At 43.1% G+C, this 22757-nt stretch overlaps 1 protein-coding gene across 1 annotated transcript in view; it reads left to right on the plus strand.

Annotated features, from left to right (window-relative positions):
* Atp8a2 (ATPase phospholipid transporting 8A2) overlaps positions 1-22757 on the plus strand; it is a 427564-nt gene that overhangs the window by 46955 nt on the left and 357852 nt on the right. Inside the window, exons 2-12 of the mRNA XM_052190506.1 lie at positions 2076-2175; positions 2729-2827; positions 3868-3913; positions 4542-4582; positions 7673-7746; positions 9567-9636; positions 11271-11398; positions 12793-12904; positions 18730-18895; positions 19785-19912; positions 20953-21030. Of these exons, the coding sequence (XP_052046466.1) occupies positions 2076-2175; positions 2729-2827; positions 3868-3913; positions 4542-4582; positions 7673-7746; positions 9567-9636; positions 11271-11398; positions 12793-12904; positions 18730-18895; positions 19785-19912; positions 20953-21030 (1042 nt within the window). The remainder of the gene's footprint in view (positions 1-2075; positions 2176-2728; positions 2828-3867; positions 3914-4541; positions 4583-7672; positions 7747-9566; positions 9637-11270; positions 11399-12792; positions 12905-18729; positions 18896-19784; positions 19913-20952; positions 21031-22757) is intronic.

The raw sequence follows: 22757 nt of genomic DNA on the forward strand, positions 1-22757 counted from the left end.
TTGTGTAGATATACCACATTTTTTGCATCCATTCTTCTGTTGAGGGATACCTGGGTTCTTTCCAGCTTCTGGCTATTATAAATAGGGCTGCTATGAACATAGTGGAACATATATCCTTATTACATGCTGGGGAATCCTCTGGGTATATGCCCAGGAGTGGTATAGCCGGATCTTTCGGAAGTGACATGCCCAGTTTTCTGAAGTTTTTTTTTAATCTGTGGGTGCAGAGCCTTTGTCCAGAGGGCTGATGCATGAATGGAAGCAGAGACAACATGATGTAAGGATAACCAGTGTGACTTTGGAGGCAGAAGAGCCCGTTATGAACCCACACACCTATGGCCACTTGATCCTCGACAAAGAGGCTGAAAACATCCAATGGAAAAAAGATAGCCTTTTCAACAAATGGTGCTGATTCAACTGGAGGTCAGCATGCAGAAGAATGCAAATTGATCCATCCTTGTCTCCTTGTACTAAGCTCAAATCCAAATGGATCAAGGACCTCCACATAAAGCCAGACACTCTGAAGCTACTAGAAAAGAAACTGGGGAAGACCCTTGAGGACATCGGTACAGGGAGAAAGTTTCTGAACAGAACACCAATAGCGTATGCTCTAAGAGCAAGAATTGACAAATGGGACCTCATAAAATTACAAAGTTTCTGTAAGGCAAAGGACACCATCAAGAAGACAAATCGGCAACCAACAAATTGGGAAAAGATCTTCACCAATCCTACATCAGATAGAGGGCTAATATCCAATATATATAAAGAACTCAAGAAGTTAGACTCCAGAAAACCAAACAACCCTATTAAAAATGGGGTACAGAGTTAAACAAAGAATTCTCACCTGAAGAACTTCGGATGGCGGAGAAGCATCTTAAAAAATGCTCAACTTCATTAGTCATTAGGGAAATGCAAATCAAAACAAGTTGTAAGATTTCATCTTACACCAGTCAGAATGGCTAAGATTAAAAATTCAGGAGATAGCAGGTGTTGGAGAGGGTGTGGGGAAAGAGGAACACTCCTCCACTGCTGGTGGGGTTGCAAATTGGTACAACCACTCTGGAAATCAGTCTGGCTGTTCCTCCGAAAACTGGGCACCTCACTTCCAGAAGATCCTGCTATACCACTCCTGGGCATATACCCAGAGGATTCCCCACCATGTAATAAGGATACATGCTCTACTATATTCATAGCAGCCCTCTTTATAATTGCCAGATGCTGGAAAGAACCCAGGTATTCCTCAACAGAAGAGTGGATGCAAAAAATGTGGTATATATACACAATGGAGTACTATTCAGCCATTAGAAACAATGAATTCATGAAATTCTTAGGCAAATGGATGGAGCTAGAGAACATCATACTAAGTGAGGTAACCCAGACTCAAAAGGTGACTCATGGTATGCACTCACTAATAATTGGATATTAACCTAGAAAGCTGGAATACCCAAAACATAATCCACACATCAAATGAGGTACAAGAAGAAAGGAGGAGTGGCCCCTGGTTCTGGAAAGACTCAGTGAAGCAGTATTCGGCAAAACCAGAACGGGGAAGTGGGAAGGGGTGGGTGGGAGGACAGGGGAAGAGAAGGGGGCTTACGGGACTTTCAGGGAATGGGAGGGCTAGAAAAGGGGAAATCATTTGAAATGTAAATAAATTATATCGAATAAAAAAAATTAAAAAATAAATAAATAAATAAATAAAAGATAGAGATAAAAAAAAAAGAATTTGACTATGAGGCTGGAATGGGATGAGGGAGGGGACAGAGCACTCATTAATTGCTGCAGGGTGGAGGGAGAGGATGGGCAAGTGAAACCAAAGCCCGAGCAAAGGTTGTCATGAAGGGTGCATGGTGTGTAGGGGGAAAGGGAATACTCAGCATACCGTGTGGGAGTCATTGGTCCCGTCACCCCATGGGAAAGCTGAATGTCCTTATCAAAGTTTGACTTGCAAACACACTGGAAGCGTCTCTGGTCAGTCGTGCCCTCCTACAAAGGACACACCCTTGGGCGTCACTTTGCTGTTCTTTAAGGTTTACCCCTTTAACTAAACGTCGTGCTTGTCTTTGCACTTGCAGTACGGCCAAGTACAGCGTGTTGACATTTCTACCTCGGTTCCTGTATGAGCAGATTAGGAGAGCTGCTAACGCCTTCTTCCTCTTCATTGCCTTACTGCAGGTAATGGTTTTTAAAGACTTAAAAATCGCAGGCTCAATTATGTGCAAAATGAGATTCTTCTAGCAAGTGTCTTTATCGGAAAAGTGTTAGATATTTACATAGTTCCCTTCCTTAAATTATCACTAGGGTGGACAGACCTGATCTTTGTATAAAACAGACGTGGGAGGGGAGGTCTTTGAAAAAAGTAGTTACAAGAGGGGAGTTGAAAGTGGGTCTTGTGGGGCATACCTTGTCATGTTTACCTTGTCCTTTTTTTAAATTATTAATGCACATTCATTTTATTAGACATGATATCTCATGGTGACACTTCATGCATATATATGGTGCATGTATTTTGGCTGTGAAGGCCATATTTTTTGACCCATTTTCTTTTTCAAATGCATTGCCAGGTTGTTAGGTAAACTTTCGAATGTAAATTACAGAGCTGGGTTTTGAATTAGTAGGCCTTTGGTCATGTAACAGAAATGGACCGGACTAGTGAGAGTGAGGGCTGGGCATCACATCTTCCTTCTTTGTGGAGACTTTCCTTTCCAAACCTCTTCTTCCCTTACAGCAAATCCCAGACGTATCGCCAACAGGACGGTACACCACCCTGGTGCCCTTGGTCATCATCCTAACGATTGCAGGCATCAAAGAGATTGTAGAAGATTTTGTAAGTTTTTGTCTCTGGATAATAAAACACTGGAATATGGCATCTGATGTGCCTGTGGCTGGGTGATGGGCTTATAACAGGAAACTGGGCTATCCCCTAAGCACTTCCTAGAGGAGTGGTGGTGTTTGCTGGGAGAAAGGCATACTATGAGGATTCTAGACCCCTGGGCAGCAATTCTGAGGGGCTTCTGTGTTCTATGCTGTTTTGTTAGACCCTGGGTGGTGTTTATCATTAACCACTCCTTGTATCTTACCTTAGAATGCCTGGATTCAGGTAGCAAATGGCCTTTAGTTAGTGCTCTGTAAGCAGCATTGTGCTTGATATACCTGAAGTAATTCTCCAATAATCTTTTTCCTCACGTTTCTCTCACACCCCATGTTGCTCTTATCTCCCTCGTTCTTTCTATTTTGCACACACACACACACACACACACATAGACACACATATACATATATAGATGCTAACACAGGCCCACACTTACACAGACACAAACAGACATGCACAAACACACAGATAAACACATACATACACAGAGACACAGAGACGCACAGATAAACACATATACACACAGAGAGACACAGAGACACTCACAGATATATAATCATACAGACACACACAGAGACACAGACATTCACACACACACACACACACACACACACACACACACACACACACACACACCGTTCCCTCTACATACATATTTCATGGAATAACATAGTAAGCTAACCTGAGAATGAAGCCCGCTGTTTGTTATTGGGTTTATAATACTGAGTCATCGTTTCAGACTGTCCAAAAATAACTGTAGGGAATTTGAAACTTTGAAGGGCTTGTAAATTGTTAGAACCAAAGTATAGACACTCAGGCTTGGAATAGATCTCATCAGTGCTGACAGATGGAAACCACGCAGCTGAAATCTACAACACTAGCACTGTAGCGTTCTTGGTCCCCGTCACCCCCCGATTTTATGGCTTTCCATTTCAATTATTCATTTGGAACATTTGAATGTAGGAACCTTTGCTTTGTTTTTTCTCCTGTAACAGAAGCGACATAAGGCAGACAATGCAGTTAACAAGAAGAAAACAATAGGTAAGTAACCAGGCCCAATCACTTTTTCCATTGTTAATTGAGGATCAAGTCCTGTGTTTGAGTAATTCTCAGTAAGGGGCTATTGATTCTGAGATTAAATTGGGAATGCTATCAATAAAATTTTTAAAGAGAGAGAAGCATAGTAAAATAAAATGTTAGTGTTTATAGTAATATATTAATGGGGTTTGTATACATGAAATAAAATGTTAGTGTTTACGGGATTTTAGATGATAGAATTTTCAGAAATTAGTTTATGCCCCTAATAAGTTTCCCTTATCCACAGCTTTGGGTTTTGCTCACTTTCCTTATTATTTTGGTTTTTATTTACCTCTGTTTTCTGTTGCTGGTATTGCTGCTATTGGAACTGTGTAACACCAGGCCTTTTCTACTCCTGGGCTAAATACAAATGTGCTTTGCTTACATGCACACATACGTACATGTGTATTCACACGCATATGTTGTGGAGGTGCGCAGGCGGAGGCCCATTTGTGCAGGGTTGGTCATCCACCTTGGATACGGATTTGTGAGGATTAATAAGTGCCACTTTCACAGAAGCCCTTTGGGTTTGTAGACAGCTGACTTTTAATTTCTGCCAATATTGACCAGCCCATCGTTTCTTCTTTTACAGTGTTAAGAAATGGCATGTGGCATACTATCATATGGAAAGAGGTAAGGATCGATTTTAAAGATAATTCTAGAAAATATCGATTTGAAGGCTTGTCTTGCTGATGTTGACAGCAATCTGAAGTTTGCTGCGAGGCCAAGGCCACGCCCTCATTATTAATTTCCCCATGCAGCCTGCTCTCCCATGAGGACCGACGCACGCTTCCTCCATTCTGGCCTGTTCTAGAAGGACCTAATGTCACAGTTCAAACTGTGAACTTTGTTATTCCCCAAGGATAGTTCTAAAACCTCGCAGTAGTTTACAGATTCTAAACCCTATGTACTGAACATTTCCCCTGGTCTGCCTTTTTTTTTTTTTCTCACCAAAATCCAAATGTTTAGAGTTGTTTTTAACTTCCTGGACTCTCACTTCAGATATATTTGGTAGAAAGATCTCTGAGTGTGAACAGGGTTCCCAGGCAGGGGTGCGGTGCGGGCTCCTGCTTTTATCAATACAGTGGTTGTAAGATGGATTTTCCTTCTTGCTGCTGGCAGTGTGATGTCTGCACACACAGACGGAAGGTATCGTAGTTGGTGTTGGGTGAAATCAACTGTGCTGTATTGGTGTTTTGTATCTGAGAAGGCAGATTTTTATCCAGCTGCCTTAGCTGGGCCTCGTTGATGGCTACACAGTATTGATTTTAAAGACATCATTCATCATTCTGGCAGTCAAAACTGACTTTTTGAAAAGGAGAAAACCATATTTTAGAAGGGCAACTTCAAGTATTGTTTCTTGCTTAAACATCTGAGTTATAGTCAATGCTTCATGTAGCCTTTTGTGTGTGGGGGGGAGAGGGATGCTGCCAATGCACCTCTAGCACTCAGTGTGGTTTTTATTTGATTTTACCCAGTCTAGGAGAACCACCAACCCTTTAAAGAAAACTTCCCTTTGTAGTGTTTTGTAGGACACTATAACCCTTGAGGCCTCATTGGTCTTTGGAACTTTGGAAGTTCGGTGTGATGGCTCTTGGTCAAAAGGCAGAATTCCCAGGAAGAACTGGCGTCTGTGTAGAGGGAACTGGAGAATCCTCATAGACCGTTTGTCTTTCCAGGGGTCTATGACTGCCTGCTCCTCAGAAAGGCACGGCAGTGACTTGACACAATTTGATGTGGTGGGACACAGAGTCACTGATTTCCAAGAGCTGGTGGTCTTACAGACTCCCATAATTCCTTCCTGTTCCCATAGTGCTTGGGGTAGCACCATGGCATTATAGGTACACTGCAATTTCCATTTTCAATGCATTGTGGTGAGCCATCTTAAGCAGGCCAGTTAGCAGATACAGAGACTACCAACCATGGAATTCGTGATGGAATCTTCTTGTACAGTTGTCCTCTCAACCAAATAGGCTATCCTTGGCAATCAACACGGGTCAATCACACATTGGTCCTCTTCCCAGAATTCCTGAGTCAGAATCTAAAGTTTACATTTTGACAAGTTCATAGGAGGCTACTGCTGGCGATGTGGGAAGCTCATGGTGGAACAGTGAATCTGGGAACTTGGTAGGGGTTGAGAAAAGATGTTCAAGACAGAGGGTAGGAAGGAACACATAGATGTCCTTAAGAGCCACACCCAGCTGAACTCATGTGACAGTATTACATTTGAGCTAAAGCCCTTGCCCTTTGCTTGACTCTGGTCATCTCAGAGAGAGGTAGATCTCAATAGTTGGAATCGATTCTGAGAGTCCTTTAGTTTTTTCTCTCACTGTACAGATTCTTTTAGCGACTATCACACAAGCCTGGAATGGCAGTTCATGTGTAAGAACACCAAACAGAAACCCATCTTCAGATTCTGAGTCACCAGTTTTTCATTGTAGTTGAAATCTCTTAAGCACCCAGATCCTAGAAATAAAGTATCTTTTATTTAGACATAAGAGAACATCAGTTGACTTGTCTTCTTACTTTGATTTAAGCAAAAAGAATCCACTGTTGCAGTAGGTGATTAATCTGATCTCAAATTGTCCAGCAGGGGCATTGGGAGTTCCTTTAATGTTCTGAGTTCCCAAATGAGTGACACGCACAGCCTTATATTTAATATGCCTTAATAATTCTCAATGTCTGGGCCACTCCCCACATCCACACTTTCCATAGCTTTCTCATGTTTACATAGCTGTGCAGGGGACTCACAGTTGCATGGGCCAACTTCAGAGCCACATGTGTGACACTTCTATCATGAGAAGTCATAGAGATGTTTGAATGTTTGAGATGAATGGATGCTTGGAAGAAAATGTGATCTTCATACTTGTTTATTCATCTTTTCTCTTTCCTTTCCTTCTTTCTTTTTAACATACGTTTTAAATGAAATACCGCTGCAAAACTGCACTGTTGGGACTGGAGGGTTGGCTTAGTGGTTAGGACAGAAGCACTATAGCCACTAGTTCAGGACTACCTGTTACCCCAACTCCAGGGACGCTGACACCCTCTTCTTCACAAGAACCTTCACTAAGGTGCATATATAGACAGACAGACATAAACTGTAATTAAAAATTAAAAATGCAGTGTGGTCGTTTCTCAGTTTCTGTAGGGACAGATTGATAACAACAGATGTCAAAGTGTATAAATGTTTAAGTCCTTTGTTTAAAACATAGAAGCATTTACACAGAACATGTGTATATCCTCCCAAAAATGTAAAAATCTTTGGATCACAGAAAACCCAAAGCAATGTGAACGCCATGGAAATGGTGTGATGGTGTATAGATTAGGGGACAGTGCCAGGGAAATAGTGTGTGAAGTTCAGCACAGAGGCAGCTTTTGACATGTTTGTTAATGTCATGGCTTTTCTTTTATGTTTTATTTTGTTGATACAGTGCCTCACCATGTAGCTCAGGCTGACCCCAAAACCACAAGCTCTGGGATCCCAGGCGAGCGCCATCACTCTGGGTCATATGCACTTCTCTTTGCAAGTAATTTGCATTTGTAGCTGGTTAAACCCACATGTGTGGAGCTTGTGGGTATGGAGGGCCAACTGTGGGGCAATAGAAACATCTGCCTGTTGTTCTTATAGGGTGTGTCTTACATACTTTCTTCATGTATTTAACCACCTGTGTCACATATGTGCTCTCTTTTCTTTTGTGCCTTCTGCCTGTCCCTGGTCTCTAGGTGGCAGTGGGAGATGTCGTGAAGGTCCTCAATGGGCAGTATCTTCCAGCAGACATGGTCCTGCTCTCCTCCAGGTCAGTGTACCCGTGGCCACAGGGTTAGAAATGAATGTTAAGGACAAGAAAGCACTGAACGACTTGTGCAATCTCCATCCATCTTCTTCTCCATACATGACTTCTCTACCCTGCTCTCTCTTCACAGCCTGAGCATCCCTGATGACCTGTAGGTTTAGGTTTTAGATTTCAGATTTTGAGATTTGCGATGTTTAGTTGTAAAAGTCTATGTAAATATTTAAAAATCTGAAACAGTAAAAAAAATGGGGCGCTTCTGGCCTTAAGCGTTCTGTATAAGTTAGAGATACTCAGCAAGAACCCTTGTCACTCATCTTATCCTGCCTGGACCCTGGGTGGTTTTTGTTTTGTTTTGTTTTGTTTTCCTTTTTATTTCCTTAGGTCTTTAGAACCCTTTTTCTGGTGTTGACTGCGTTAGTTATCTCCCAGAAATTCTAGGGTATTCCTCACTGGTCAGGGCACTAGTTAAAGAGAATGAGAGTTGAATGACACCCAGAAGGCAGCAGAGCTGAGGTGCCAGCACTCTCTTGGTCAGTCCAGCCAGCTGTCTGTCTGCTAGCACTCAGCACTGCCTGTGAACAACTGCTCTGAAAATCAGAGCCATCTTCTCAGCGCAGACACAACCTGCCGGTAGCCTTGCCTATCACAACTGCTGCACACTGGGTGGATTTGTGCCACAAACAGCCATCGGCACACAGGCTAAGCTGCCCTTAGCTTTCTTGACTTCATGAATAAACAATGTAACATACTGCAAAGAAGGAAAGCCAAAGTGAGGGTAACAGAGACCTTCTTTTCTAGAAGTTGGAGGTTACGCTACGCGTCGTTAGGACTGTAAGTTCCTCTATAATATGCCACTGGGAAATGCGGGCGTTCAGGCTGTTTGTAGCTGTGTTTCTTGTGTGGGATTTATCCCTTGTTAGAAACCAAGCTTAGCATTGACTCTCACTAGGGATCAAATGTTTAAAGATAGGACCTAAAGTTTGTGGGGGGAAAGAACCATTGACATGGGGTATGATGCCTTAATTGGCCATATTCGATACCAACAGAGAAACTCTTAGTGATATTAGAATATAGGTAGGTCAGTTGGCAGTTTGAGCCAGGAAACTGGTCTGTGGTTTCATGTAAGCTGGCTTACCATGGATGCTTCACTGGAGAGGCAGTGGGTTTGGGGTGCTCCTTGTATCTGTGAGGGTTTGTGTGAGCAGCCTGATCACTGGCTTTTAACCCAGATGCAGGAAAACCAAGGCACAGAAAGCTTAGACATCTTTCCAAGGTCATATGGCCCCTTAAAAGTATCACCAGGGGCTTTAAACTCGGCCAGTGTGTTACAAAGTCCTTTCTGCAGCACTGCTTGTACTGACTAAAGCCAGAAGGTTGGAGGAGAGGCTAGAGTGTGTGCCTTTGGACATGGTGATGCATGTAGAGGAACAAAGGCCTACCACGGTAGTGCCTCGAAAGCTATGTTTGTGCTGGGCCTGCCAGGGTGGGGCTAATGTTCAGGGGCAGGAGGGTCTTTGTCATTTAAGAGTCACTCCCTCAGTGGGTGGGGTTTATTCCCATTCTAGGACCAAGGCCTGCCTGCTTCTCATCCATCCTGCTATTGTCTAGTCAAGACCAACTGTACGAGCTGACACTGGATTATTGGTGTCTAGCTCCAAAGAGTGTGTGCGTCCCTTTACTCACTCACTGCTCAGACTAGAACAGCGTTTGTCGTAGTGTGTTTGAAGGGTCAGCTGCAGACACAGTTTCTAGATCACAGGTTTCATGCGCTTGGGATTTGTGGAGAGGATATTACTAACATTGGCCTTTCTTCCTTCCTCTAGTGAGCCCCAGGGGATGTGCTATGTTGAAACTGCTAACCTGGATGGTGAGACGAACCTTAAAATACGACAGGTAAAGTCACATCGTAACTGGTGCTGTTATAGGAAACCAGGCTGCAGATATATGGTACAAATATTTACCATGCACCTCGTGGAGAAAATGTCATTTAGCCACAGATTATCCGTTAAACTCGAGTGGAATGTTCAGAAGATTGTGCCCCCTTTATGAGGGAAACTTGTTGAGGAGGCCTGGGAATGTAGAAAAGCGAGTTTCTTCAGACCCCTTCCCCAGAGTGTCATATCTTCCTAAGCTCTGCCCACAGCGCTCAGAGAACTGGAAAAGAGCAGCTACCTGGGCTTATGGGGTAGAAAGATCCAGGTGCCTCAGCCTGCATCTCTAGTTGGAGCTGCTGTTCTAATGGTGGAGAGCCAAGCATTAGATACACTGTTTCCCTGCCTTGAATGTTTCTTACCGCTATTCCTATGAGCTGCCTGGGGTGACCTGTGAAATGTTTCACTACTGTCTTGACCCCCAAATCCCTATAAACCATGCAAAGTAAGAAGTTCAAATATTTGTGTTCATTTTAAGGACACTTAAGAACGTGCCCATGCTGTCAGGGGTCTAAGAAGTTTAAAGAAGCAGTGTGTGACATTTGGATGTTACAGTGGTGAGGTTGGTAGGTGTGCCCAGGTCAGAGAGAGGCCTCTGACAGGAATGCTGAATTTCTGCTGCCCATGCTGAAAAATGCAGAGCAATACTGAAGAGAAATTTAGATACAGATTCTGTCATCATTGGCCTCCTCCTGATGGGCCACTGCCTTTACAGCACTCTTGGTTGAGTTTACCTTGCCTGGGCTGCTCTGCCATGCCAGGCTAATCTCCACTGACAATGAGCCATCGATCCGAAGCCAGAAGAGGAGGCTGCATGGAGGAAAACAGACACCCTAGGAGAAACTGATAAAGCAAAGCCTGTGGCCTGGGGAGGAATCGGAGAGGCGAGAAGCCACGATCTAACATAGTGCAGGAAAACCTCTTTTTAGTTTTGTTTTGTTTTGTTTAAAAAAAGAATTTTAAATTATTTTTTAAATAAATTTGGTACAAAAGAAATACAAATTAAAAATACCCCTATTCTTACCACACATTGTATTATAATAGAAAAAATAGTTTTACACAAATAAAAGTACTAAGAATTTGACTCTGCTGGGCTTTTTTTTTTTGCTTCATAAAACTGAGTTTAATAATTCAGTCCACGTATCTTTATTTTTTTCCTATAGGCGTTTGGTCTCATTTTTTTTTTTTCTGTTTGAAAAAGCATTGATGATGTTTGTCAGACTATTTTGTTAGGAAATATTTAGAATAACGTGTTAAACATTGTAGGTGTAATGAGGGATATGCTGCCATGTTACAGGGATGTCCTTCCGACGATCTGACGTGTCTGTCGTAGGACAGCAGCAGCACTGCCTTCTGTCAGTGACTCGGCTGTTACTTACATAAGGCCCGTTCCATCACTGGTGGGAGCTTCATCTTCTTCTGCACCGTTGAAATCTTTTGACATCCGTGTGTCAATCCGCGTACAGTCTTGAGGGGGCTCTTTGACTTATCAGATGATCGCATGGCAGATGGCTCATTATGTCCCTGTGATTGACAGAATGCCGTGCCATCTCTTACGTGATCTTCTTTCTCTGTTGGTTCATGGTTCCATTTCAGGGCCTGGGCCACACAGCCGACATGCAGACCAGGGAGGTGCTCATGAAGCTGTCCGGAAGGATCGAGTGCGAAGGGCCCAACCGCCACCTCTACGACTTCACTGGCAACCTGCACTTGGATGGGAAGAGGTTTCACAGCTCCTTTTCTTAATTATTTCAACGCCCCGCCTCCCTGCTGCCCCGCCCTGCCTCCCTTCCTGGAGCTTTGGAAAATCCCAGCTTCACAGTGTTTGAAAATAGTGCCTTTTCTTTTGTTTAACTCAGCTTTGAGAGACTGAAATGCCACTTAAATTCATCCAAAACTTCCCACACATTGAAGGAAAGAAGAGATATGTTTGAAAAGAAACGAGTTAAAGACCTCATAGGGTTCATAGAAAGTGGCTTATTCTTTCTTGCTTGTGACTCGCTAGGCCAGATAAATGGTAAAGGCTGCATTAACTGGAGCGGGAAAGCAGCAGGGAGAGACTTGATGCTCAGCTCACTACACATGGGAACAGATGCATAGCTTCTAGTTAGCTTCCTTCTAAGCAGCACGCTTTTTTTTAATTATTTGTTTGTTTGGTTTTGTGGTGCTGTGCACTGGAAGATGAGCAGTTCACCAGCAAGCCTCAACACAACTCTGCTTGTCTTTAGAAAGCTGAATGAGATGGGGTTGTCATCACAGCCAGTGAAATTATTACAGCCAGTGAAACGTCTGTCATGCAAGCATGAGGATTAGTCTGGCCTTCCAGTCCCCACATAATAGCAATCCCGGTGCTGGGGAAGTTCAGATTGGCAGATCCCTGAAGTCCATTAGCTAGCCAGCTAAATCAGTGGGAGGGAGAGACTCTGTCTTGAAAATAAGGTAGAAAGATAAGTAATGTTGACCGCTGGCTTCCACATACATGTACACACATGAACACATGGGCAACACACACACACACACACACACACGTTGACTGACTTACTATCTGAGGGTGCCTGGGCTCTTCCCTTTGCTTTGAGCAGATCCTTGACTGGGGGTTGGGGTGACCGAATGTTAGACCTCAACAGATGTTGGATGTGATAACCCAGCATACAAGTGCTTCTCGGTTGGCATTTCGTGTGCAGCCATCCAGTGTGCGTCCCCTCTGAAGACGGTCCCTCAGATGCTCATTTAATCCCTGTGCCATTAGATATGAGTTTATTGCTGTTTTTTTATTATTCCATAGTCTATAAAGTAAATTTGTTTTCAGAGATGAATAAGCTTGTGGCTTTTCAGTATTTCCTTTCTCAGTGCTGAGTTGCACAGCAGGATTGGGAGACATAATCCCCTCTCACATTTTATAGAAAAAAAAGCCTCTATCCTATTCTACAAGGAAGAATGGAAAAAACAGACCTTCGGGAAGGGGAGATAGGTAGATAGCTAGATTAAGCAAAGAATAAATTAGCAAGTTTGAATGTTTAGTGGCTGGAATGTTTGGTGTGTTGTAGGCTTATGTAAAGGAAAATGCACGTTAATTTGACAGATTGTCAAGAAATATAAATGGTTTTCTTCGTTTTAGCTCCGTTGCCCTTGGGCCTGACCAGATCTTACTGAGAGGCACCCAGCTCAGGAACACACAGTGGGTCTTCGGCGTCGTTGTGTATACCGGACATGACACCAAGCTCATGCAGGTAAAATGTTGCTCTGGAAGGCTGAGCCAGCTTTAGCTGATTCATTGTTTGTTTCTCAGTTTCTCTGTTTTCCTCAAGGGTGGAAAATACAGACTTGAGGTGAAGCTCAAGTTTGTCCGAGAATGTAAATTCAGGGAAAAGTCATTGCTTCGGTTCCTTATGTGATTCCTCTGTCCCTTGCCAACATGTGGCCACGGTCTCTCTGAATATAAGTGGTCTTTGTTGTCTAGGTTCAGGAGGGGCAGCTGCCTCTAACCTTGTCTTCTGGAAGAAAGGAGGGCTTAGTTACCCTTTAAATTTTTTTGCTATTTGTCCTCTAAATTCCACTAATTAGGATTTTATAGTAAATTCTTATTATATGAATTCTAAGTCATTTAAAAGCAAGGGACTTTGAACTAATGTTCATTCTTCATATATCAAAGAAATAGTACTAATTTAAAAGAATTTTTTCACTTTTTCTTAAATTTTTGCGTATCGACATATAGCCAATATTTATAAGATATATTTGGCCAAATGTCTTTTGAGCTTCTACACAAATCATTGTCTCCCTGTACAATTTCTTGCATTCTTCTGATATCTCTTGGCATTTGCTGTGTGACACTATTTCTGGGGAGACGTGAACAAACAAACCTGTATTCTTCTCAGACTGGGAACCAATGACTAACCAGAGTACAGATACCACCAAAATACAGCTTGGCGAATCAGTGAGTTTATTGGGGTCACCTATAGAAATATGGGTGAGGGGTTACTTAGAAGAACAGAAATGACTCAAAGACAGCCTCATCACCAAAGCCCAGCCAACATGGGTGATGGCTCATACAATCTGGAAATGTGGAGCACACAGCTTGCCCATGGCTTGGCAGGTCAGAGAATGTTCTTTCCAGGCAGCCTTGTTGGCATGGGCCTCTCCCAGGGCTCTGCTTCTTCTAGGCAGCTCAGCTGCTCTGAGCCTCTTCTAAGTAGCCCAGTGGCTGGAAAAACCCCTCAGCAGATCTTACTGATCATAGATTCTTGGGAAGGGGAAAAAAAACCTAGTGAATCTGATCAATTTCAGGGACTTCCTGTAGCTATTGGGTTGTTTATTTTCGAAGTTCAAGGAGCTGCCTTGTAGGATGGAATGCTGTACCTCCCCTTAGTAAACCCTGTGTCTTAATAAGCTTCCTTTCAAGATGAAATGTTTTATATCAGAGGAAATTAGTACGTAACAGCGTTGTATTTTGTTACTTATATCTATTAAAGAGAGTTTCTGCCATTTTGTGTAACTTCCAAAGCCACATTTGAATTATGTCTTGGTTGAGAAATGTTTGAGTCTTGTGCAGAGTCATCTGAGTACATTAGCACAAAGGCTAAATCTTTACCTTTGGGGGCCAGGTAGGTAAAGTAGTAATATGGAAACATATAGAAAGTAGGGATGTATTTATTGTAAATTATGCCATTCTAAAGTGCTGTGGATGTATATGCAAGAGTCTCCAATCCCAGGCTTAGAGTGCTAGTTAATGCAATAAAGACATGGAAGGAATCTCAATTAGAGGGCTGTGACAGTACCTGGAACCAAAGATGATCCTTGGAGTTGTTGGGTGACAGGTAGCTGTGAGTATACAGTATTCACCTCTGAGTTTCTCATGTTGAAGGCTTATAGATTAGAAGACCCAGGGTTGATCCATGGCAGTGAGCACTCAAGGTCCAATAGTGCCAGGTCTCTAGCTGCTGAGTAGAAAGCACTTAAGGCAGGTGATGGGCTGGGATTGTGAAGATAGACTAAAAATGGCGATGGACCAGAGAATTCCATGAGTTAGTTTCTCAAGTCTTTGATGTTGGTGAAGTTGGAGGAGGTGACCTGATGAGGGAAGAGAAGAAGAGAAATGTCCAGTTGGCATGGACTTGGAGGAACAAAGAGTTAAGAAATACTATGAGGTCTTAACTGTATATCTGGGAGAGCTATCTCCAGATGCCAATTGATGTGAATCTCACCGAATCATCCTGCTTTGGGAGAGAAGTCTGATTTAGGGTGTCGCATGCCATCAACTGGGAAAAGAAAAGTGGTAGGAGGAGAGATTCATAAGCATGGGGGAAAGACACACAGCACTTTGGGCATGACAAAGGAGGTCTCGAGGCCCAGAAGAATAGCCACAGAAAGTGTGTTGCAGGGGTGCTTTATAGCAAGTAGAAAAATAGTCTACAACTGCCATGACAGCCTTTGAGTGAATGAAAATTGTTCTGTATGTGAAGGAAAGTTATCCCACATGTCCAAGATGTGTCTGGTCTACTTTTCTTCTCAGCCCTAAGCCCTTCACAAGATTGGAACAATTACAGTTCTGAGCAGTCTGCATACAAAGACCATCTTGACAGATAGTTTCACGCTCCACTACCTCTTAAGCAGCCTTGAACGTTTGCAGCCTATTACCAGTAGCCAGGGCAGACCCTTGGAGCCATGCTCAGCAGAGCTGCTGTGTTTTTACAATGAAGTGGCCAAGAGACCATGGGTAGGAAGCTCAGATTTGCGTAGAGTCCCAAGGCTAGTTTTTCAGATCATGCTTATTAAAAAGTCAAGCTGTTTCCATGTTCCCTCTTAACCTGGGTAATTTTTCAGGGTATAATATTGTTCTTCTAGATCACAGATTAATATTACAGCTTCAGGGCTCAGGCCAAGTGTAATTTGTATCAGAACATCCTCATCGTGTCTTCAGTGGATGAGGTGAGCTCCTGCCATTAGCATCCTTTGAGGGCAGGGGGCATTTTTCTTGCCCTGTGTGTGACAAACCTTGGCAAGGCATACTGTTGTTGACAGACGGAGAGTGATGGAAAACCCAGAAACATCTGTGCTAGACTTGCTGTGCCTTAAGGGCTGAAACATGAACAATGAAATTTCAAAAGGAATATAAAATGACATCCACAGCTGGGAGCCATTCTGCTCATGAACTGTGTTTACACTTGACTATTTGACAGCGGAGTGGGAAATGCATGACTTTAGGGTTCCTGAATCCCATTGTGCATGGTGCACCTGTCAGAGCTCCCTCAGGTCATGCTTAGTGTGACTACACACAGCACCCACTCAGGTCATTTCTGCTGGTTGACTGAATGGCAAAGAGGCAATTAATAATTATCAGGAAACATTGGCTACAACAAAGTATATATTGTTTTCTGACTCACATGTATGTATTCATTTGTTCTTTGGCATGAGAAAGGTGTTTCTATTATTTAAAATATTTATTTTTTTTATTTCATGTGTATAGATATTTTGCATGTATGAATTTCCATGCACCATGTGCATATGATGCCTGCAGAGGCCAGAAGAGAGAAAAAAAGGTGTCAGATCCCCCTGGAACTGGAGTTACATATGGTTTGAGCAACTGTATGGGTACTGGAATTGAACCTAGATATACAAGAACAGCCAGTGCTCTTAACCACGCAGCCATCTCTCTATCCCTGGTACAGCTATTTTAAAGATGGAGGAACTAAATCAAACAAAATCCAGCTTAGCTTACACATTCAGAAAGAGTGAGGATTGGTCTAAAATCCAAGTCTACACACTCCAGGCTTATTCTGATTAGCATTCTGGTGTCTGATTTCTCAGGAGGAGTAAGATGTATACAATTTAGGTCAGATTCCAACACTTGCAACATCTGACAGTTTGACCCATTTTTCTTGTAGTTCCAGACATTAAAATAATAGTGTCCTTTAAGAATTTTTATAAAAGAACGTATTGTTCTAGTAGCAATTGAGCATTAAGAACTCATTGTTGCAAGTGGAAATGTTTGGAAAAGGGAGTGAGTGTGCAGAGTTTGGCTTTCCATGCTGGGCTCTTGTTAAAACCTGGAGTTTTAGGTTGTTTCCTCAGGTTGGATAAAAAGTCTGTTTTTTTTTTAACCCTAGTGGTTGGCTGGATTTCAACCACTTCAGCTTACTGACAGGGTCACAGAAATGACAGCTTTTGTCATTTTCTTCCTTCCTGGAAATTGAATGACTTTTAATTAAATACAGAATTTAAAGGATTCGAATAATAAGTCTTGAAAGAGAATGGCTCCTGGATCTCAGCATGAGGCCAGCTGTGGGTGTACAATCCCCGCAGCCTTCCTGTGGTGCTGGACTGATTATAAGATAGCCTTTACTAACAAATTTCCATCTTGACCCTGGAAAACTCTTCAACATCCATAAAAACAATTTAGTGAACTAATAACAGAGAGAGAAAAAAAGTGTAGCCATTCCCCAACTTCCCCACCCCCAGTGAAATCCATGGTGTTCTCCATGCACAGAATTTCTGGGTCTGCAATGGAATTTGGGAAGACCTGGGTGATGCTGTGGTAATGCACAATGAGAATCACTGTGCAGTAGGCTGAGCCCAGCTAGGAAGTTCAGGCTAGCCACCCCTGTGAACTTCTTCTTGGGGCCCATCATTGGCACATCTTAATCATCTTTGGAAATTTTCTTTTATAAAATTGATTCAGGTATATAATTATCCTGTTGATACCACATGATTGTCATTCCACTGCTGAGAGGATGCAGTCTCAGATCTCCCACATGAGATGCCATGAACCTCAAGGTCAGCCTTCCCAAACATCTTAGTATACCCAGGCCCCAACATAGGCCTCAGCTCCAGCCAAGTTGTTTTTACCAGGCATGAGGCTTTGTTCTCCTCCTGCCCTCTTGGCTACTCTTTACACAACTCAATTCACGTCCTTTTGCTGTAAAGGCCATTACTGGAGCTCTGCAAGTGAGCCTTTGTTCATTTGCCTTGACATCTACCCATGCTCTCTCTTGCTTTATTGATATATCTGTATGCATACCTCTTTCTTTTTTATTCCTTTCTACTATAAGAAACATGTATGCTATAAAAATCTCTCTGATACTTATCACAGAGCTAAATTATTGATTTGGAGGTTCTCCTTAGATTTTTATGGTGAAGAATTCACTGTGTGTTGGTTGCTTTTAGACCAGTCTTACATCGAGAGGCCACTGTGCCTGTGAAAAGTTCCCTATGTTATGCTAAGGTGTAAATGAAAGTACAGAATAATAGATTGATCATGCAGAGTAGGGGGTGTTGTCTTAGTCAATGATCTAATTCTGTAGAGACACTATGACCAAGGCAACTATTTCAAGAGAAAGCATTTAACTGGGAGCTTGCTTACAGTTTCTGAGGTTTACTTCATTATATCGTGTAGGGGTGTATGGTAGCATGCAGGTACATGCTGGAGCAGTAGCTGAGATCAGTAGGGGGGGGAAGGGAGGGGGAGAGATAGAGACAGAGACAGAGAGACAGAGACAGAGAGAGAGAGACTTTGGACTTGGAATGAGCTTTTGTTTGTTTGTTTGTTTGTTTGTTTGTTTGTTTTTCGAGACAGGGTTTCTCTGTGTAGCCCTGACTGTCCTGTAACTCACTCTGTAGACCAGGCTGGCCTCAAACTCAGAAATCCACCTGCCTCTGCCTCCCAAGTGCTGGGATTAAAGGCGTGCGCCACCACTCCTGGCAGTATGAGCATTTGAAACCTTAAAGGATATCTGCAGTGACACACTTCCTACAACAAGGCCCTACCTCTTAATCCTGCTAATCCTTTCAAATGGTATTACTCCCTGGACACTAAACATTCAAATATATAAGCCATTCTTATTCAGGCCGTCTCAGGTAAGTTCTTTAAACTGTAGAATGTCTTTTAAAAGCTAGTCTGTTTACTCAATAGTATGATGCACTTTTTAATTCTATCATTTATTTGGGAGAGAAATAGTCTTTTTCATTTCCATTGTTGAATGTGATTGTTTTACTCCATTTCTCCTCACCCCTTCTCAAGCCTGTTTTGTGGTGGTTATTGACTTTCAATACTGGTTCACAGAATTCAACAAAAGCACCTCTCAAGAGGTCAAATGTTGAGAAGGTAACCAACGTGCAGATCCTGGTGCTGTTTGGCATCCTCCTGGTCATGGCGCTGGTGAGCTCTGTGGGGGCCCTGTTCTGGAATGGGTCTCATGGCGGAAAGAGTTGGTACATCAAGAAGATGGGTGAGTCCTGGAGTGACTGCTACTCACAACTGTGGGTCAAATCTCTTGGAAGGTCCTTCCGTGCAGGGTCTGTGAGTGGCAGTCGTGCCCTTCCTCCCTCTGTCCCCCATGGCTGTGATGCCTATGCCAGGCTTTCTTGTAGAGAAAGCAGATTAGGATTCACATGTAGAGTGAAGATGAATGTATCTGGGGACTGTTTTAAGACCAAATGGTTTCTTCTCAGCCATTTTGAAAGACACTTTCTTATGGTTGCTCTAGGGATGACAACATGAGAACCCCTTTGTGTTACTAACGAACTTCACATACATCAGACTGGCACACCTCCGTGCTCTACCCTGCTAATAGATATATATTTTTGTCATATATACACTGCATGTATGTATTATCAACCTAACAATGCACATTATAGTTAGTGTTTGTATAATCTCAGATCTCTAAAAGAAAAGATAAAATAAATGCATGTGAGCTTGTTTCTGTTAGCCTCCCTGTCCACCATTTCTGGTTGTCTTCTGCTTGCCTCCTCTGGAGCCTCCCCTCTTGACTCCCGGAGTGCTGCCTGGCCACCTCAGTAAGAACCACAAGCCCCTTTGAGGCAGTGAGGGCACTCCCCTCCCAAGGGGTGCTATTTCTGATCCCTCCTCTCTCTCCTCCCCTGGCCTCTAAAGAGAAATCAACACAATGTAAAGGGATTGAAATAGTCTTTGGAGTTTGAATGGGCTCAGTAACTTCTCATTCTCCAGAGGTGCACATAATGGAGGCTTTAATTGTGAGCATCTTTTAGGGGAAAAAAGAATCTAAAATAACAAAATGGGACGAAACTAAATGCAGATTTCCACTAAAGCCGTATGGATATCTTGTTTATTTTATTATTTTTTTTTTTTGTCTGTAGACACGAACTCAGATAATTTTGGCTACAACCTGCTGACATTTATCATCTTGTACAACAATCTGATTCCTATCAGCCTGCTGGTGACACTTGAGGTTGTGAAATACACCCAAGCCCTCTTCATAAACTGGGTGAGTTTCATAGCAGAGCATGAAGCATGAGCCACTGGAGGACTGCCAGCCACCGCCCTCTCCATGAACCTTTGTTATCTCACTGAGTCCCAGAAAAGAAATCATAGAGGCTGTGAGCTGTTGCGATGTGGGACTGGGCCAGCCATGGCCTAACCTCCGGGGTGGAGAGGTGGAGGGGATGGTTAGGGGGTGCTTCTCATCTGGCCACCACACCTGTGCTTCCAAAGTCTCATTTATGCTAAGGGAAAGGCCTCTCCTGTGCTCATCAGAGTGTCCATTCGGCACTGATTTTTTTCAAGATTTATTATTATATGTAAATACACTGTAGCTATCTTTAGACACACCAGAAGAAGGTGTTGGATCTCATTAGGGATGGTTGTGAGCCACCCCGGGGTTGCTGGGATTTGAACTTAGAACCTTCAGAAGAGCAGTTAGTGCTCTTAACCACTGAGCCATCTCTCCAGTCCCTAAGGTTTATTTATTTAATGTATATGAGCGCACTGTTGCTGTCTTCAGACACACCAGAAAAGGATACCAGATCCCTTTACAGATGGTTGTGAACCACCATCTAGTTGCTGGGAATTGAACTCAGGACCTCTGGAAGAGCAGCCAGTGGTGCTCTTAATCACTGAGCCATCTCCAGCCCCTGCATCGATTTCATCATGACAGTCACCTTGGATGGATTGTAGGGGCTGAGGCAAAGTTTTTAAGGGATTTCCATGGCTATTAAGTGCTGGGCCCTTTTTTTTTCTTCAGACCAGGCACTTTCATGTGTGTTTTATGTTGGTTTTCATGATAATCCTGTGAACAAGGTAGTGACCCAGCTCACAAGACATGAGGTAATCCTCTTGAACCCAAACCTAAATACCATGGTCACATTGTGTCATAGGGATTGTCTGCCCTCACTGCAGTTCCAGTTTTAGCCAAGTTAAAAGGCACTTTCCTTTAAGTGAAAATGGAAGGCCTTTAAGGTGCCTGGGTCTGTGTCAGTCTTAGTGAGATATGAGAATCGTGTGTTCTAAAGGCTCCTTCTCTTTCAGGACACGGATATGTATTATATTGAAAATGACACCCCTGCAATGGCCAGGACCTCCAACCTCAATGAAGAGCTTGGGCAGGTGAGAGCCCGCCTGGGGACTTTGGGGGCAGTGCTGTGAGCAGGAGGAGACCTGGGTGGGGGGTTGCAGGAATAGTTATTCATGACTCTGGTTATGGCATCTGGTTTGCAAAAAGGCAATGCATGTTGTGGTCACTCGGCTTTAAAGACACAAGTCTGTCATTTTGCCCAGGACATATCCGAACAAAAATGTGCAGAATGCTGTACAAAAATACAATGTCATTTTGGATCTTTCGCGATGTGTTTGTCAGGACAGATGACAAGGAAAACAGGTTAAGACTGGCTATTGGGACACTCCACAAAGCATATGGGGTTGTTTGAAGGCCAGGCATCACTGGCAGAGTCCAGAGAATCATGACTTTTAGGTCTCAGGTTGAGTACTACTTTTTCATCCCGACTTTCTTGTTGCATTATGCCTTCCTCTTCCATTGAACCACTGCAAGGCACAGTAACCATTTTTGAAAACAAAATTCATTCATAACCTAAAGTACTTAAAGACTATGATTTTATTTTATGCATCTTAATCCTCTTGACAATCCAGTTGGGAGATGGTGTGCCACATCTTCATTTAATAGATTGAAAAAAACTTATTAGATCACCTTGGTGAGGCTTGCTGCTGAATGGCAGGTGGAGGTGTGCAGATCATCTGAGTCTGGCCTGTTTCCCTGCAACACCCGTCACACTCCCCTCTGGGAGGATGGAAGCCTCACTTCCCATTCATCCGCTGGCCAGGAATAGGATCAGATGCCCTCTCCCTCTTCTCTCCCCTTAAGGACAGAGTCAGTCCTGCAGTGGCCTTAGAGCATTTTGAGTCACTGCTAGAAAGTTGAAGCTCAGAGTTGTCAGTCAAATTCTGTAATAAATTAGAATTCTGTAGTCACATTTCCAGGTGATTCTGTTCCCTTGATATTTTCCAAATCTAGTTAGATCTAAGAATAAATTTTTCTATTTTTTTTAATAGAAAAATTTGAACTCACAAGATCACTCAGGTTTATTTGGTGCAGTGGGTGGAGTATCATTTAAAGAGAATAGCCAGGGACAGAGCACACATCTTCCTGAGTGAGGCCGGTGTCCCTGTCCTCCCCTTGCTCACTCCAGGGACACAAGGTGAGGGGCAGAGTCCAGGGCCACCTGTCTGTCATCCATTGGTCTCTCTCTCTCTCTCTCTCTCTCTCTCTGTCTGTCTCTCTCTGTCTCTCTCTGTCTCTCTCTCTGTCTCTCCCTCTCTGCATGCATGCATCTATCATCTACCTGTGTGTATATGTGCCTACATCTGTCTGTCTACTTATTTTCTATCATCTGTCTGTCTGTCATCTACCTGCATTCATTCTTTCTACAATGGCACTGCTATCAGATATGCTATCAGATAGCCTTTGCCTCTTTGAATCCTTCTCAGTATTTCCAGGCAACATTAATGCCTGTCTGCTCTATTTTCTTAAGCATTCTTTACACAATGTGATTAATCATATGTCTGTGTCCTTCTGGAGATGTTTGAGTGCGTCTGGAGCAGGCTTGAGCCCCATATAGTCAGCCAGCTGCAGGTCAAGAACGTGATTGCTCCTCTAGTGGTTGCATCTGTGATATACACAGACAACTCTTGGGACACCTTCCCTAGCGAGTACAGTGTGCCATTTCTATTGTCTTAGGTGTTACACACCATCTAAAATTATGTGAAACACTGAGGAGGTTGTATGTAGTGTTTGTGCAAACACTGTACCACTTTATATA

The sequence above is a fragment of the Apodemus sylvaticus genome, chromosome 8 (assembly GCF_947179515.1).
Source record: "Apodemus sylvaticus chromosome 8, mApoSyl1.1, whole genome shotgun sequence".
NCBI lineage: Eukaryota > Metazoa > Chordata > Mammalia > Rodentia > Muridae > Apodemus > Apodemus sylvaticus.